Source organism: Chiloscyllium plagiosum, unplaced genomic scaffold (assembly GCF_037043375.1).
Source record: "Chiloscyllium plagiosum isolate Xiang-an unplaced genomic scaffold, Cpla_swu_hap1 HiC_scaffold_18, whole genome shotgun sequence".
Classification (NCBI taxonomy): domain Eukaryota; kingdom Metazoa; phylum Chordata; class Chondrichthyes; order Orectolobiformes; family Hemiscylliidae; genus Chiloscyllium; species Chiloscyllium plagiosum.
Genome location: NW_028270156.1, coordinates 24,875,684 through 24,893,598, shown reverse-complemented (window position 1 = coordinate 24,893,598; position 17,915 = coordinate 24,875,684). Strand labels below are relative to the sequence as shown.

At 38.9% G+C, this 17,915-nt stretch overlaps 1 protein-coding gene across 5 annotated transcripts in view; it reads left to right on the top strand.

Annotated features, from left to right (window-relative positions):
- Positions 1–17,915, top strand: part of LOC122557689 (chromatin remodeling regulator CECR2-like) — an 88,287-nt gene that overhangs the window by 29,591 nt on the left and 40,781 nt on the right. For 3 of the 5 annotated variants that reach the window (XM_043705536.2, XM_043705535.2, XM_043705538.2), the window contains exons 3-6: positions 11,576–11,759; positions 14,269–14,426; positions 16,721–16,822; positions 17,710–17,798. In XM_043705536.2, the coding sequence (XP_043561471.1) occupies positions 11,576–11,759; positions 14,269–14,426; positions 16,721–16,822; positions 17,710–17,798 (533 nt within the window). Of the gene's footprint in view, positions 1–11,575; positions 11,760–14,268; positions 14,432–16,720; positions 16,823–17,709; positions 17,799–17,915 lie in introns of those variants that run through there. The other 2 variants (XM_087996343.1, XM_043705537.2) reach the window with 2 other exon arrangements.

Genomic DNA, 17,915 nt, shown 5'->3' with positions numbered 1-17,915 from the left:
TTAAAGTAATGAAATGAATTGTGTGTAATCATAAACACTAAGACAATTATAACCTTAGGTCTTTATGGTCAGATTGTATAAAATATAGTAGAAGTACTTACTATGTTCCAGACCCATCCTGCGTTAAGCATTTGATTGCTTTGGCAGATAAGACTGTTTTGGGAGAGAACATTTTCAGCCATGTCACTAAGCACGCCTCCATAATTTTTAATTAAAGTAGTTTTATTTTTGAGCTGTAATTTAGAATGCTATATGAAGATTTATGTAAAGTTGTAAGTCTGCTGCCAGCAACTTAATTGAAACTTTTTTTAACATTATAACGGGTGATCAACCATGTTCATTTTTTGGTCATCTTTTATGGTGCTAGTTGAGCAAATTTACCTGAATAGAAATAAAACATGTTCAGATTTTTGCAGATCTAATTGAGTGAAGCAATGTATTGGAACTCTAAAGTTACCAGTGAAAGGAAGTTGAAGAACATGCATTATCAACTTCAATACAGCATAAAATAGTGGTGTACGAACAACACAGCTGAACTCCTCCGTTTCATAATTCCAATGCTAGGCCCATTGCTGTGAATATCAAAGTTGTGAGGTTATCGGCCTCAACCGCCCTACCAGGCACTGTATTGCAGAACCCCCACAGCCCTTTGGGTGAGAAACTTTTTTTCTCAAATTCCCTTGAATCCTCCTACCTTTCACCTTGTTTGACCTTTCAACTCAGGAGAACAGCTGCTTTCTGTCCAACCTGTCCCTTATAATCTAGGTGTCATCTCTGCATCCCCCCCCCCATCCTTCAGTAGTCCAAAGGCAACAGCCTGAGTTTATCTAGTCTTTCTTCAAAGCTAAAGTGCTCCATCCCTGGCGACATCCTGTGAATCTACTCTGCAACCTTTCCAGTGCAATCATATCCTCCCTGTCATGTAATCAGAATTGACACCGTACTCCAGTTGTGGCCTAACCAAAGTTCCATATAGCTCCATCATAACCTCCCTGTTTTCACAACCTCTGTTTCATATGCCTTCTTAATTATCACATCAATCTGACCTGCCACTTTCAGTAATTCCAAGATCTCTGTTTCTCTGAGCTTCCATGTGTCCCATCGTTCAATGAGTACTCTCGTCTTGTTACTTCTTCCAAAGTGCGTAATACTTTTAAAGTGAAGGCGTGAAATTTTCACATATCCATAAACTCTAAACATCTTAACCCAGAGATTATGTTGTGCGATAATTAGTGTCATAGAGTCAATGATGTACAGCATGGAAACAGATCCTTTGGTCCAATTTGTCCATTTGACCAGATATCCTAAATAAATCTAATCCCATTTGCCAGCATTTGGCTCATATCCCTCTAAACCCTTCCTATTTGTATACACATTCACATGCCTTTTAAATGTTGTGATTATACCAGTTTCCACTATTATTTCTGGCAGTTCATTCCATACACTGACCATCCTCTGTGTGGAAAAAGTTGCCCCTTATGTCCCTTTTAAATCTTTCCCCTCTCACCTTAAACCTATAACCTCTAGTTTTGGACTGCTCCACCCTAAAGAAAAGACCTTGTCTATTTACCCTATCTATGATTTTATAAACCTCTATAAGGTCATCCCTCTACCTCTGACGCTCCAGGGAAAACAGCCCCAGCCTATTCAACCTCTCCCTATAGCTCAAATCTTCCAACCTTGGCAGCATCCTTGTAAATCTTTTCTGAACCTTTTCAAGTTTCACAACATCCTATTGATTTAGCATCTCTCCCATTTCAGTGTTCCCTACTATTGACTCTTCAGTTTCATCTTCCAAGGGACCAACACTCACCTTAGCAACTTGCTTCTCTTTTATACCTATAGAAGCTTTTGCTATCCTTTTTTGAGATTTTGTACTAGTTTCTTTTGTAATTTACCTTAGCTCTGTTAATTAATTTTTTAGTACCCATTTGTTTATGTTTGAAAGTTTCCCATTCTTCCAGCCAGCCATTGGCCTTTGCATTTTGGTATACCTTGGGTTTTTTGACTTTATATTGTCCTTGACCACCACGTTTAGCCATAGATGTTTTTAAACCCCCTTATTATCTTTCTTCTTCGTGGGACATATTTTAGTTGAGTAGCTCCTTAAACATCTGTCACTGCTCATCCACTGACTTACCTTTTTAGCCTTCCTGCCCAACCTCCTTGGGCCAAATCTGTCCTCATGCCTATGTAATTTCCTTTGTTTAATTCCAGAGCACTACTTTCCCACCTCCAAACTGAAGTTTGACTCCCTACAGGATTCTTAATTATGATGTCATCAATTAATCTCTCCTCATTACACAATACCAAATCTAGAGTAGCCTGCTCCCTGGTTGGTTCCACAACTTACTGCTCCAAGAAACAATCTCTCATACATTCAATAAACATGCCTCGAGTCTACCCTTGCTAATTTGATTCTTCCAATAGATGTGCATGTTAAAATCACCCATGATTATTGCCGTACCTTTCTTACAAGTCTGCAATATTTCCTGGTTTATACTGTGCCACACTGCAGAACGTCTGTTTGGGGACCTATAGATTACTCCTATCAAGTACTACTTCCTTTTGATTTTGATTCACCCATTGAGAAACTTCCAATCAAAACTAACTGCTGAGTTTGTACAGCACTAGATTAGGGTGTTAAGTAAATTGTGCAACTTCTGGGGGAGTGACGAGATATTCCATCTGTCAATTCAAATAGACCTCTTATTAAAGTAGTGCAGGTACTGGTTTCCTATATATAATCATACTCTTATGGGAAACTGGGCTTAGAAGAATTAAAGCACACCTTAAATACTTTGCAGAGTAATGCAGTCACTATTTCTAAAGCTCCATTGCATTATATTAAGAATGAAAAATGAAAATGTAGCTGAAAACATGAAATTATTGAGAGATATTGATAAAATTAGTGAATGGGCAAAGCTGTTGTATGAATTTAAATGTAGGCAAATGTACAACAGAGTACTTTCTGAATGGTAACAAACATGAAACGGTGAAGTTCCCAAAATATTTGGAGTTTCAGGTGTATAGGTAATTGAATTGCTATATATTGGTATATAAAGTAAATTGGCTAACAAGTATTGGCATTTATATTTATGGGCTAGCATTTAGAAGGTGTACAAAGCCCTGGTTAGACCAAGCTAGAATTATTGAGAGTTATGCTGGGCGTCACATTTTGGGACAGATATATTGGCTGGAGGGAACATACTAAGGTCACCATAGTCCCAGAGGATAATAAAGTTGCTCTCCCGTCAAAGAGAGGCAATTAGTGGTGGTAAACCTGAGGGTCGTCATGCCTCAGGTGAAGGGAAGAGGTTGACAAGGAGAGTCCTTCACGGCAGCCTCAGTTGCTGTGGGAATTGAAGCGACACTGCATTACAAACTAATCGCCCAGCCAACTAAGCTAACCAGCCTCTGGAATACAGTATACACTAACAAACTAGTATTGTTTTTTACAATAGTAAAGTAGTGATTTAATCCAAAATTACACAATATTAAGGGGTACAAATACAGATGATGGAGAGAAACCTACTTTTACTCGTTGGGCAGTCTGGAGCAATGCTTCCCAACTTCATACTGTGGCTCCCAAGTTTACTACTTTACACATAGTTTGCTCACTGGAGTGAAAGTTCAGTGATAGGGAAAAGAGAGTAAAGGCCAGTGGGGGAATAGTAAAATTAAATCCACTAGAGTACAGGTACGAAAAAGTAGCACTTTGCAGGCTCCACTGGTGGCAGAGATTGGGCCTGGAAGCTCACAGTTAATCCCAGGGCTGTCAATTTGCCTCTGCTCCACTATCAATAATCGTATGACGCCATAAGGTGGAGGCAGAAGTAGGCCATTTAGCCCACTGAATCTGCTCTGCCATTGAGAGACCTTGGCTGATCTTACAATCCTCAACTCCACTTTCCTGTGTAATCCTTGATTCCCTTGCTGATTTAAAAATCTGTCTATCTCCGCTGTGAACGTACTTAACAGCCTAGCCTTGCCAGTCCTCTGTGGCAAAGAATTCCACTGATTCACTAAGAGAAGTAGTGTCTTCTCACCTCCACCTTAAATGTGCAGCCCATTTTTTTAGATGTACAAAAATTGGGAGCATGGTGACTCAGTGATTAGCACTGCCGCCTCATAGTAACAGAGATCTAAGTTTGATGCCACCTTCCAGTGAGTGTCTGCGGAGTTTGCACATTTGCCCTGTGTCTGTGAGGGTTTCCTCCAGGTGCTTCGCTGCCACCCCCCCCACAACGCCCTGGTTTTCTCCCACAGACCAGCGGTGTGCAGGTTAGATGGATTGGCCATGCTACATTGCCCATAGTGTCCAGGGATATGCAGGCTAGATGGATTAGTCATGGGTAATGCAGGGTTGCAAGGATGGAGGCGGGGGGAATGCTGTTTGGAAGGTAGGTTTGGACTTGATGGGCCAAATTCCACTCCTGTTGGGATTCTCTGATTCTATGCCTTCTGGTCAAAGATTCTCCCAAAGGGGAAACACCCTTTCCACATTGACCTTTTAAGGTCCCTGAAGAATTCTGTATGTTTCAGTAAGGTTATCTGTCATTTTTCTAAATTCAGATGAATAACTCAGAACCCAGTTTACTCATGTTCTCCTCATAGGTTAGTACCCCGACACCTGATATTGCTTAGTGAACCTTATCTGGATTGCCACCAATGCCAGGATATCTTTCCTTAGATAAGATGCCCAAAATGTTCACAGTATTCCAGCTTGGTCTTGCTCGTACCCTGTATTGTTTTATACTCCATTCCCTTTGAAGTAAAGGCCAACATTCTATCTGCCTTTCCTATCACCTGCTGAACGTAAATGTTAGGATTTGTGGTTCACAAGGACTCATAAATTTGGCTCTTCTGTAGCTTTCTGAAATCTTTATTTAAGTAATATTCAGTTCCTCTAGTCATCCTGCCAAAGTGCATAATGTCACATTTTCCCATATTATAATCCATCTGCCCCATTTTGCCCACTGGTTTAACCTGTCTATATACTTCTGCAGATGTTGTGTCATCCTCCTCATTCACCTGCCCTAAATTTGTATCATCACAATAATGCGCTCACTTCTGTCATCCTTGTCTTATTATAAATAATTGTGTTCCAGCACTGATTCTTTTGGCACTCTACTAGCTACAGGTTGGCACCCTGCAACTGCAACTCCCTTCCAATATTCTCAATTTTCTCTTCTCTATTAATTAGCCAATCCTCTAATTATGCTAAATATATGACCGCCAACAGGAGCCGTTATCTTCCAGAGAAGGCTAGTGTTTGGTGACTTATCAAATGCCTTTTGAAAATCCAAATAGATTAAATGCGATGCTTTCCCTTTATTCTGCTTGTAATCTCTTCAAAGAATTCTAATAAATTTGTCAAGCGTAATTTCCCCTTCACGAAGCCATGCTGATGCTGCTTGATTCTAATATGTAACTGTAAATGCTGTGCTATTGCATCATTTATTGTAGACTTTACCATTTTCCGAATAACAGATATAAACTACCCTATAGTAACCTGTTCTTTATGTCTTTCCCTTTTTTAAATAAAGGGGTTACATTGGCAGTTTTCTAACCCAGAATCTAAGGATACCTGGAAGATTGCCACCAGCGAATCTGCTATTTCTGTTGCTTCTTTCTTTAATATCCTAGGATGCAGCCCATTATGTTCTGGAAACTTATCAATGTTTAGCCACCTTTGTTTCCCTCGTACCTTTTCCATAGTCATGCTTATTGTATTTATTTCCTCTCCTCCTCTTGCCCCTTGATTATTTAGGAATTTTGAAATGCTATTATGTCTTTACTTTGATTGCAGCAAATACTTATTCAATGTCTCTGCCATGTCCTGGCTCCCCTCTATTTTCCGATCTGTGGGCATTTTGGCTTCTCCCATTATTATAAAATAAAAAGTTTTTGCTGTCTGTCTTAATATTAGTTGCAACATTATCTTCAAAGTTTATCTTCCTAATTTTTGTCAGTTGTCTTTTATAGTCATACAGCATGGGAACCGACCTTTTGGTACAACCAGTCCATGCTGACCATGTTCCTAATCCTACTTACCTTCATTTGGCCCATATCCTTCCAAACGTTTCCTATTCATGTACTTATCGAAATGTCTTTTAAATATTGTAACTGACCTGCATTCTCCACTTCCTCTGACAGTTCATTCTACACATGAATCCCTCTGTGTAAAAGAGTTACCCCATACTTTTAAACTTTCTCCTCTTAGCTTAAAAATATGCCACCAGGTTTGAACTGACCCATCGTCTTGAACAAACTCTTGCCGATCACCTTATGTACACCCCTTGTGAAATTATATACTTCTATTAGGTCACCCCTTTGCCTCCTATGCTCCAGTGAAAAATGTCCCAGCTGATCCAGCCTATTTTTATAACTGAAATTCTCCATTCTGGCAATATGCTGGTAAATCTTTTCTGAACCCACTCCAAGTTAATAACAGCCTTCCTATAGCAGGGCGACCAGAATGTTCCAGAAGAAGCCTCATCAACACTCTGTTCAAGCTCAACATGACATCCCACCACCTATACTCAAAAGTTCAAGCAATGAAGGAAACCGTTCTAAAAGCCTTCTTAACTGTCTTGTCTACATGTGACACATATTTAAAAGATTTATGAACCTAAACCCCAAGTATCTCTGTTCAACAATATTAGCCAAAGCCTTACCATTAAGTGTATAAGTCCTGGCCATGTTTGTTTTACCAAAGTGCAAAACCTTGTATTTATTTAAATTAAACTCCATCTGCCATTCTTCAGCCCATTGATCCAATTGATCAAGATCACTTTGTAATCTTAGATAACATTCACTAAACCACCAATCTTAGTGCCTTCCACAAAATTACTAACCATGCCTCCTATATTCTCATCTAATTTGTTTATATAAATGACTAGCATAGGTGGATCCAGTACCAATTCCTGTGGAACACTGCTGGTCTCAAGCCTCCAGTGCAAAAAAAAGCCCCTCCATCACCACTACCTGTCTCCTACCATCAAGCCAATTTTGTATCCAGTTGGCAATCTCATCCTGAATCTCATGTGAACTAACTTTACTAATTAATCTACAATGCGGAATCTTGTCAAATTCATTACTGAAATCCATGTAAATAACATCTTCTGCTCTGCACTCATCAGTCTTTTGGGTTGGCTTTTAAAACTTACCAAATACTCTGTAATACTTCCCAATACTTGGGTTTACTACTAATCTTTGCCAGTCATGGAACTTTACAGTACAGGAACAGGCCATTCGACCCATTGTGACTGTACAGGCTCCCAAACCACTATCCAGCCCTTTTTCTGTAGCCCTCTAAATTCATCTCTTTCAAATCTATACTAGCTCTCTGTTGAGACCTTGTATGGAATCTCCACCACTCTCCCAAATCCTAACAACTGAGTAAAGAAGTTTATCGTCCTCTCACTCCTAGCTCTCTCGCTGACAGTTTTGAACTTATGACCTTTAGTTACTGACGTACCAACTACTTCTTTACCCTGACAAAAATGTTCATAATTTTGAATGGCGAGGTCACCTCTTAGTTTTCTCTGCTCCAAGGAGAATAAGCCCAATTTCTCTAATCTTTGCTTGTACCTAAAATCCCTCAATCCTGGTATCATTCTAGGAAATCTACTTTGCAGTCTCTCTAGAACTTTAACATCCTTCCTTAAATAAGATGCTTAGAACTGAACCTTATCCCGTATTATGGCCTCCATCAGTTTGCCCACTATTGACATCAAGTTGGCAGGTCTGTCGTTTCCTGGATTATCCTTTGCCTTTTTCTTAAACAGCAATATTACATTTGCAGTCCTTGCAGTTCAAACGGGCAATTTGCTTGCTCAGCAATCTGGAATGCACCCTATTGGACCTGCTGACTTTTCTACCTGGAGTGCTGTCAGTCTTTTTAGCACTACTACTTTATTTATCACTATACTGCTCAGTTGCTCAACATCCACATTTTAAACTGGGCAATTGTCACTATTTTCCAGTTTGGTAAATACAGAAGCAGAGTGTTCATTTAGTACCCCTGCTATACCCTGTGCTTCAATGAGCAATTTACCCTGCTTGTTGCTTATGGGAGGCACTCTATATTAATCTTTTACTATTAATATGTTTGAAGACCATTTCACTATTTGTTTTAGTGCAGCGTGCTATCCTTTCTTCATGCTTTCTTCTAGCCTCCTTTATTCCAGCCTGAGCGCCTGTCCTGCATTTGAGATAGACTTATTTTCTATTGCTGTGTATGTTTTTTTTCAGTTTGATGCTATTCGTAACGTCCCTGGTTGACCATTGTTAGCTTATTCCTTTCCTAGAATTAAAAAACAAATGGTGCAACGACTGTTAAGATCAACCAAGATCTCATTGCGTTCCACAAACAGACATGATGGGCCAAATTACCTGTGCCTTTTTGAATAACCTTAGTTGAGGTGTTCCGACTTGAGATCTTCAGCTGAAAAGATTTTCTATGAATGTCAAACTCAATCATTTTGAATCTGACAAAACTTGTATTTCTAGAGCTCTTTTAACATCATAATGTCCCAAGGCATTTACTAGAAGCATTCTCTGAGCCATATGAGATATTTGGGCAGATAGCCAGAAATTGGGTGAAAGAGGGTTAGTTTTATGGAGTGCTTTAAAGGAGGAGAGCAAATTATAGAAGCTGGAGGAGGGAAGGCCAGAGCTGCTTGTCTGCACAACTGAAGGCAAGATAACCAGTGGTGGAACTCTAAAAATGGAGGATGCACAAGATGTCAAAATAGGAGGGGCACAAAGGTTTTTGAGTTTCCAGGGCTAGAGGAGTTGGGAAGAACAATGTTGTGAAGTGAATCAAAAATTGGAATGAAGATTTAAAAAAATATGTTGACTTTCATCTAGCAAAGCTTGCCGGCCATTAAGCTCAGTGTAACACCGTCTATTTTTGTTTTATCAATCTTCAAGTTGTAGCCATGTAATACAAAGATGTTTGAAGCTACTTCTATATTTCATGCAGTTGGATTTCAGCTTTTTGTGACAATTTTTGAAATTGATCACTTTGGGAAAGATCACAATGTGACAAATAAAACTGAGTCTCTCATTAATAAAGAAGAATTGCATATTAATTTTTTTTAAGATTCTCAGAATTACAATGCACCTTAACGCACTCACTCATTGATGGTCAAAAAGTTAAAACAATAGGGTGAGAGAAGTTGTGCTCAGTCATTTGATGTAGGAACTGATTCCTCTAAGCTCTTCCTGTGTGGATGTCAATGTTGAGTTTTTGCATCTATAAATTTTCATCTCTTCATAAATCTTAATTATTTATGAAAAGAGATACTCTTGACACTTTTTGTCTTGGACTAATCAGGACAAGTGGAAGAATATCATATTTCAAAGTTGGCAACAATTTATATTATACTATAATTTATATAATTATCATGATTGATTGATCAGTGAATATGACTGATCAAGGAATTGTCAGAGAATGCACCAGGGAACTATTGCCTCCAATGCTTTTATTTAACCCACTGCGTTCTGCCACAGTGCTGTTGCAAGAAAGTTAGTTAGTTAATGCCATTTATGTGCATTTGGAACAGGAAGTTGGCACCCACTCTGACAAATTGTGTATGCACAGCAGTGTTAACATCACCATTGCATTCGAATATCACTGAGCACCCCGCTGTGAGCCCAGCTCACCACTTTGCTCCAGCACTTGGCTCACTCTTGTCTCCTGCATTGGTGTTTGGCAATCATTCCACTGGATGCTTGGCTCGCCATCTGACTCTTAACATTTGGTTATCTCTGCCCCACTGTGAACTGGGCTCATTACTATGCTGCCCTGCTCTGATGCTTGGTTCACTGCTCCACTGACTCCCATGAGCTCAGCTTGACAAGTCACTTCACTGCCTTGCTCTGGCACTTGACTTATTGCTTCACTGAGAGCTTAGCTCATCATTTTGCTATCCTATTTCAAAACTCAGCTCACTACTCTACCACCCTGTTTGAGTCTGGAAAAACTGCAGAAACATTAAGATAAAGAAACATTTGAAAAAGAGCACATCTTGTTTATGTAGTTGTTGAAATTATTTTGAATTGATCTTAATTGTTGTAGAAAGCAGCATCCCCTCTAGTGACTGCCTGAGTTATGAGTCTGTTCCCTGTCCATTTTGCTTAATTCAAAAGATGCTCAATACTTGAAGAGATTCCATTTTCCCCACATGTCCCTGCATATGAATGTATCTAGTTTCTAGGAAGGGTAAATAAGTAACATTGCAAATCAAATTATTCTTAAATTGCTTGTATACTTGTAGCACATTGTTCAGCAAATGCTGTTCACCTGTAGAATCAAATCAAATTGTAAACATTATGTTGAGTTTTGCAATCATGGGCTACTTGAGTAGAATCAGTACTTAGTGACAACTGAGGGGACGTGCTGTTTGATACACTTGTCCATACATTGGACATATGGCTGACATAACCAGACATCACACTGGCACTGAAATTCCTAGAACAGCATTACCCATTTGCGCGGTGGAAAGAATGTCTTTTTGGCGCTAATTTCATCTTGTTGGCAGAGAACACCACATGTGTCACCACAGCAAATAGCAGTGTCAGTGGCTAGTTTCACATGGTGTTCAGTGTTTTTTTATTTTTTTTTTGTTTTCAGGATAATTTCAGGTCGGTAAATTTTTCAGATTTGAAGGTAGCAGCCTTAAACGCATTCATGTGTGCATGAATGTACAGCAATAATGATCTTACCATGGTAGCCATTGTCTTCCGGGATAGTTTTGCACTCCATTCCAGAGTAAAGCTTGCATGATGCGCAAATGGTCCAGGTCCTATTTTTGGGATTGTCGGTTTAGCAGATCTTAATATGTGTGGAATTGTTTGAATCCCAATTTATAAATTGGCTAGTGAAGGTAGCAAATTGTACTAGAAGGCAATAAAGAACCCATTAACAGATTTCTTAACCAGCCCATTGACAAAAGGGAGCACATTAGGCTGCTCCCTTTCAAGATGAATTTGAATGTGAGATGGAGCACATTGAGGTGTTTCAAGGCATTCTTAGCTACAGCTGCAGTTTTAAATATAGTATGCACGCCAGAAATGTGCAGGGGCAGGTGGTTACAGCTCATTCTATCAAATACACTTCTCATGATAACTGACAAAAAAATGTTATTGAGAACGCTAAAGAAGATTTCGTGGTGATGTAAGCTGAATTCGAGTTCAGTGAATACCAATAGAGAAATGGCAGCACATCTCAATTGCCATGATTGCTTTAAGGTATTGAAATTAAACTTGAACATTTGTACAATTTGCACATAAGTTTTCTCCCATGCAACAATGTGTTTTCAAATTCCGTTTATCCTAATGCCACTGGTACATATTCCATTCACTATCCGTACCCAATATGTGACCTACATGACTCCACAATAACATTAAGCACTCAATAGAAATGCAACGTCATTACAATTGCACAGTTATTTGACTGAAATTGATACATATATTCTCAGCTCAATATTTCTTGGAGCAATATGTTAGGAAAGAAGTTTGAGAATGGCAACTGACACTGATAAAATTTTTTTTGTCTTGTCAGCATAGAGAATTTCCACGTGTACCTTGAAGACATCATACGGCATAGATGGGAAATTGAAGAGGGGAAGGAAAACCCATTGCAGGGAATCCATTTTAGGGCACTTTCTTCCCGAGTAATTATAGAAATTTTGCACAAACTTTGTGATTATCGTCTGGATGCAACAGATGTGTTTGACCTACTAAAGGTGAGGAGTTTTTACCTTCTACAGTTAGAGTCATAGAGTTATACAGCTTGGAAACAACAGACCCCTCGGTCCAACTTGTCCATGCCGACCAGATTACCTAAATAAATCTAGCCCCATTTGCCAGTATTTGGCCCATATCCTTCTAATTCCTTCCTATTTATATACCCATCCAGATGGCTTTTAAATGTTGCAATTGTAACAGCCTTCTCCACCCTCTGGCAGCATATTCCATGCACGCACCACCCTCTACGTGAAAAAGTGCCCTTTTTAAATCTTTCATCCTCACCTTAAAGCTATGCCCTCTAGTTTTCGATTCCCATACCCTGGGGAAAAGGCCTTCTCTATTCACCCTATCCATGCCTCTCATGATTTTATAAATCTCTATAAGATCACCGCTTAGCCTCTGACACTCCAAGAAAAACAGCCCTTGCCTATTCAACCCTTCCCTGTAGCTCAAACCCTCCAACCCCAGCAACATCCTTGTAAATCTTTTCTGAACCCTTTCACATTTCACAGCATCTTTCCTATAGCAGGGAGACCAGAATGGCAAGTAATATTCCAAAAGTAACCTAACCAACGTCCTGTACACCTGCAACATGACCTCCCAATTCCTATACTCAATGCCCTGTCCAGTAAAGACAAGCAAATCAAAGGCTGCCTTCACTATCCTGTCCATCTGTGACTCCACTTTCAAGGAACAATGAACCTGCATTCCAAGGTCTCCTTGTTGACCAACACTCCCCTGGACCTTACCATTGTTGTGAAGGCAGTAGCCTAGTGGTATCATCATTGGGTCTGTCAAACTAGAGACTAATGTTCTGGAGACCCCGGTTTGAATCCCACCACAGCAGATTGTGGAATTTGAATTCAATTTTAACAAATCTGGAATTTGGATTCCAGTGATTGCCATGAATCCATTACCAATTGTCAGAAAAACCCATCTGGTTCACTGTTCTTTATGGAAGGAAACTGCCATCCTTACTTGGTCTGGCCTACATGTGAATCCACACAGCTAATGTGGTTGACTCTTAGCTGCCGTCTGGGCAATCAGGAATGGGCTATAAATGCTGCCTAGCCAGCGATGCTCACATTCTGTGAACAAATAAAAAAGAAAAAACATTAAGTGCATAAATCCTGCCCTGATTTGCCTTTTCAACATGCAGTACCTCGCATTTATTTAAATTAAACTCCATCTGCCACTCCTCAGCCTATTAGCCCATCTGATTAAGATCATATTTCATCTTGAGATAACCACCTTCACTATTCACTGCCCTGCCAATTTTGGTGTCATCTAAAAACCTCCTAACTATATCTACTATGTTCACATCCAAATCATTTATATAAATGACAAAAAGCAATGGCACACCGATGGTCACAAACCTCCAGTCTGAAAAGCAATCCTCCACCGCCATCTTCTGTTATCCAAATGGCTAGTTCTCCCTGTATTCCATGTGATCTAACTTTACCAGCCTACCATGAGGAACCTTGCTGAACACCTTACTGAAGTCTGTATAGATCATGTCCACTGCTCTATCCTCATCAATCATCTTCATTACTTCCTCCAAAAAACTCAAATCAAGTTAGTGAGACATGATTTCCCACACACACAACTGTGTTGACTTTCCCTAATCAGTCCTTGCCTTTCCAAATACATGTAAATCTGGTCCCTCCGGACACCCCCACCACTTGCCCACCATTAATGTCAGGTTAACCAGTCAATCATTCCCTGGCTTTTCCTTACCACTTTTCTTAATTGATTTGCTATTTAAATCTCCTTGCAAACACGAATTACATGGATTAGAATGGAATGATATTACTAGATATTTTTAAAAAGCTTTGCTTTGGATAATTGCACTCATTCAGCCCATTGATCCTGTGTCAGCTTTCCAAATAAGAACTGTTCACTTTATCCTATACTCTTTTAATTGTTTCTCTAACAATTATTACATCCAGTTAACTTGTAAGTTTGGATTTCCATGACATTTTCTGGTAGGTAATTCAGTTCTAATAGTCCTGCCATTATGATTGTAACAGTTAATATTACATTTTGATTATTAAAGTCTTTTATGAAGACTTTTCCAAAGTCCTAATATTCTTGTCACTGACCAGGAAAAATAATTTTTCCTTGTTCACTTTATTAACTACCATCACCCCATAATTCTGAGCAATTCTTAGCTAGTTTTTGTTCTAATGAAAAGCTTCAGATCTTTAGTTTTCTGTTTTCGGAAGATAATGATAAATTGGGTTGTTGGTCAAATTTGCTTTGATCTGAATTAGGCCAGTTTTGTATCTATTGTGTGCTCTCAACTTAAAACTGCGTTTTCTACACATTTTTCACTTTTCACCCATTTTGTTGATGACTTGCACCCAGTGATATCAGGTTTTCAATAAAATTTCTATCCAGTAATTATGTAAGCTGATGCATGCCTATTGATTTGTCAGTAGGCTTGAGGTGTTACAAAGCAGAGTTTTGTATCTAATTCTGATATCATATACTGATTTATTTTAGGGTCTTGAGGCAGACAGCTTAAGAGTAGAGCCCCTCGGCGAGGACAGTGTTGGAGCACGATACTGGTATTTTTATGGCACCAGACTGTACAAAGAACTCCCTCCACCAAAACTACCCAAGGAAACATCAAAATCTAAAGCACCAAAGAATGATAATAAGTAATGTAAATTCTGTATTACAAATTAAGGTTGGAACTCTTTCAAGCACAAAGTATTTTTAATCTGCTTGTAAATAGATAATATAGTATTAAGACTTCTAAATAGTTCTGTGTGTAAGTTTGTTTCACAGATGCATGATTCAGAAGTATAAATGGATGCACCCAAAATCCCATGGAAGTTGTGATGAGCGCAGCCCAGACATTACTAGTTTGTCATTGCTCTGTTTTAAATTAGTGGCATTCTAAATGTTCAATAAGTTTAATCATTATTGGGCTGTGACTTTATCACAGTCAAAAACATTAAGATCACTCAATGCCATATTCAGGCTTCAGTCACCTTTTTTGTTTCATTTGTCTTTCTTTTTCTCTTATCAACCTCTTGTGTTTTCAGGAAACTTAGGTCATGCAGGGAGGAGTTATAATTGGACCAGTGTTTGCAGATATCGTTTGACATTCATTCAGAATCACACTTCACAATTTGCACTTGTAGAAGTTCCATGTCTATATTTTTATTCTGAACCCCTCAATGTAAACTTTCTATTGCACCCTCTTGATGTTACTTTTCTCTTTTAAACTTGCTGAGTAAGAGTTCATTTTGGAAATTAATGACAAGTGTACTTACCTGCAATATTTTAATATGTTGTTAATATACAGTCATAGAGATGTATAGCACGGAAACAGACCCTTCGGACTAACTTGTCCATGCCAACCAGATAGTGACATTTGCCAGCACTTGGCCTGTATCCTTCTAAACCCTTCTTATTCATATACCCCTCTACCAATTTTCTGGCAGCTCATTCCATACATGCACCACTCTCTGTATGAAAACATTGCCCCTTAGGCCCCTTTTAAATCTTTCCCGTCTTACCCCTAAACCTATGCACTCTAGTTCTGGACTCCCCATACCCAGGGAAAAGATCTTGTCTATTTACCCTATCCATACCCTCATGATTTTTATAAACCTCTACAAGGTCACCCCTCACCCTTCAATGCTGCAGGGAAAACAGCCCCAGCCTATTCAGCCTCTCCCTATAGTTCAAACCCTCCAACACTGGCAACATCATTGTAAATCCTTTCTGAGCCCTTTCAAGTTTCACAACATCCTTCATATAGTAGGGAGTCCAGAATTGCACACTGTGTTTCAAAAGTGGCCGAACCAATGTCCTATACAGCCGCAACACGACCTCCCAAGTCCTAAATTCAATGCTCTTTCCAATAAAGGAAAGCATATCTAACACCGCCTTCACTATCCTACCTAAGACTCCACTTTCAAGGAACTATGAACTTGCACTCCCAAGTCTCTTTGTTTAGCAACACTGCCCAGGACCTTACCATTAAGTGTGTAAGTCTTGCCCTGATTTGCCTTTTCAAATTAAACTTCATTTGCCACTCCTCGGCCCTTTGGTCCATCTGATGAAGAATCCATTGCACTATTTCACTGTCGACTAACCTCCAATTCTTCTGTTTTCTGTGACGTTTGAACACAAGTACTCAGGATATATTTGAATTTTTCAGAACAAGCAAGCTTAGAAGTTGTGGATAGCAGAACCATTGTATAGCAGTGGTTGGTAAGTGGGACTGGTGAGGAAGCAAAGAAAGGGGAAAGAAAAGGTGCGGGGAAAGGAAGAGGAGGAAATACAGAACACAATTGTAATTGATGGAGGTAGGTAAAGAATAAGACAGCTATTGGGCAAGCTGTGAATTAAGAGAAAATGGACTCTTCCCAAATCTCTCTCAAACGTTCATTCTCCTATTGTCGTCATTCTTTCAGAAACCTACGTTTAGCATTGCACAAACTTTTATTTATCTCTTTACTTGAGCAGTCATTTTGGTCATCTTAGGCCTTTGTATTTCGGACAAAGGCCATTTCCCTACTTTTTGCCAAGCTGTTCGTTTTTCATTACACTGTTATAAAGCCAGCAAATCAGATGCGCCTTGTGACAACTTATTAAATATATATTAATTGTAGCAGTTCAAGGAATTGTGAGATATAGGAAATGGAAGACTGTTTGCAAGTGGTGTTCAATTTTATTTGTCTTTATAAATTTTATTTCAACAATTGAGATTATTTATTAAGTGATAACTGGTCATAATGAAGGTGTTGGTGCTCACCACAACTCTGCGTCATTCTCTTCAATACTCAAAATGAAATTGATATTTTGTGCACCACCAATGACTTATGTTTATGTATGCGTGTAACAACTTGAAACATCAATGCAGCATACTATCATCACTGCGGAATAGAAGTATTGTGAAATGCAAAGTATTTCAAATTTTTCAACGTTGGCTTTCTAGGAGAGGAAAAAATTCTCGAGTCGTGCATAAAAATATTACAACAAAGAGCAAAGATGAAAAGCAGAAAAAGTGGAAACTTCGTTATAATTTATGTAAAACAAGGTAGGGTAGACTATCTAAACAAGCATTTCTTTGAAGTAAAGCATATGTAATGTGCTACAGGTGGGGTTTAAAGGTAGTAAAATGTGCTTCTGTTTTTAAAGTAGAAATGTACTTTGAACAGGCTAGTGATAATTCAAAAGGAAATCATATAGGCAGCTTCTTAAAATTTACTTGAAATTTGTCTTCTCCCACTTCAATTATTTTGGCACAAAGTTACTAAAATGATATTCAATGGTGGAAAACCCAGCTTGTAGTCTTAACTCAGAAGAGAAATGCTGTAAAATCTCAGCAGGTCTGGCAGCATCTGTAAGGAGAGAAAAGAGCTGACGTTTCGAGTCTAACTGACCCTTTGTCAAAGCTTTGACAACGGGTAAGTTAGACTCAAAACGTCAGCTCTTTTCTCTCCTTACAGATGCTGCCAGACCTGCTGAGATTTTCCAGCTTTTCTCTTTTGGTTTCAGATTCCAGCATCCGCAGTAGTTTGCTTTTATTGCAGTCTTAACTATTTTAAATATTAAATTACCGTGTTACAGAGTATGTCAATACAATGTTACGAAGCACTGTATAGCATTAGTTTCAAGCTAATGACTTCTCAGGTAATCGATGATTTTGTCAGCGGCTGGCCCCATGTGGGAAGGAATTCCTTCCCTCTTCCAGTCTTTCCAAACGAGAATGGGAGCTAAGGAATTTTGAGGGCTCTGCAAATTTGTCATCTTGTCTTTCTTCCCAAGTGATTGGCGCATGATGCAGGCAGTGCACTTAGACAATTGAAGGAAAATGGATGGGCATTTCACTCAGAAGTTTAATTATCATTGTTAAAATGCTCCAAAATTTGTTTTTGATGAATGAGTGCAAATTTTAAATGTTTAGTTATTCTACATTAACAGTGATAAGTTTGGGAGAGTTGAAAAGGAAAGTGGGATCATGGATGGAACATCTGATGAAGAAAGTAATATGCAGAAGGAAAACGATGCTGGTAAGCGCACAAAAATGTAGCCAGTATTAGTATAACATTAGTTGTATAATCAGTAAATTGAGGATTAAATTTGGGTTAAAATTGGAGATGAAACTGCTCAGTGTTGTTTTGTGTCAT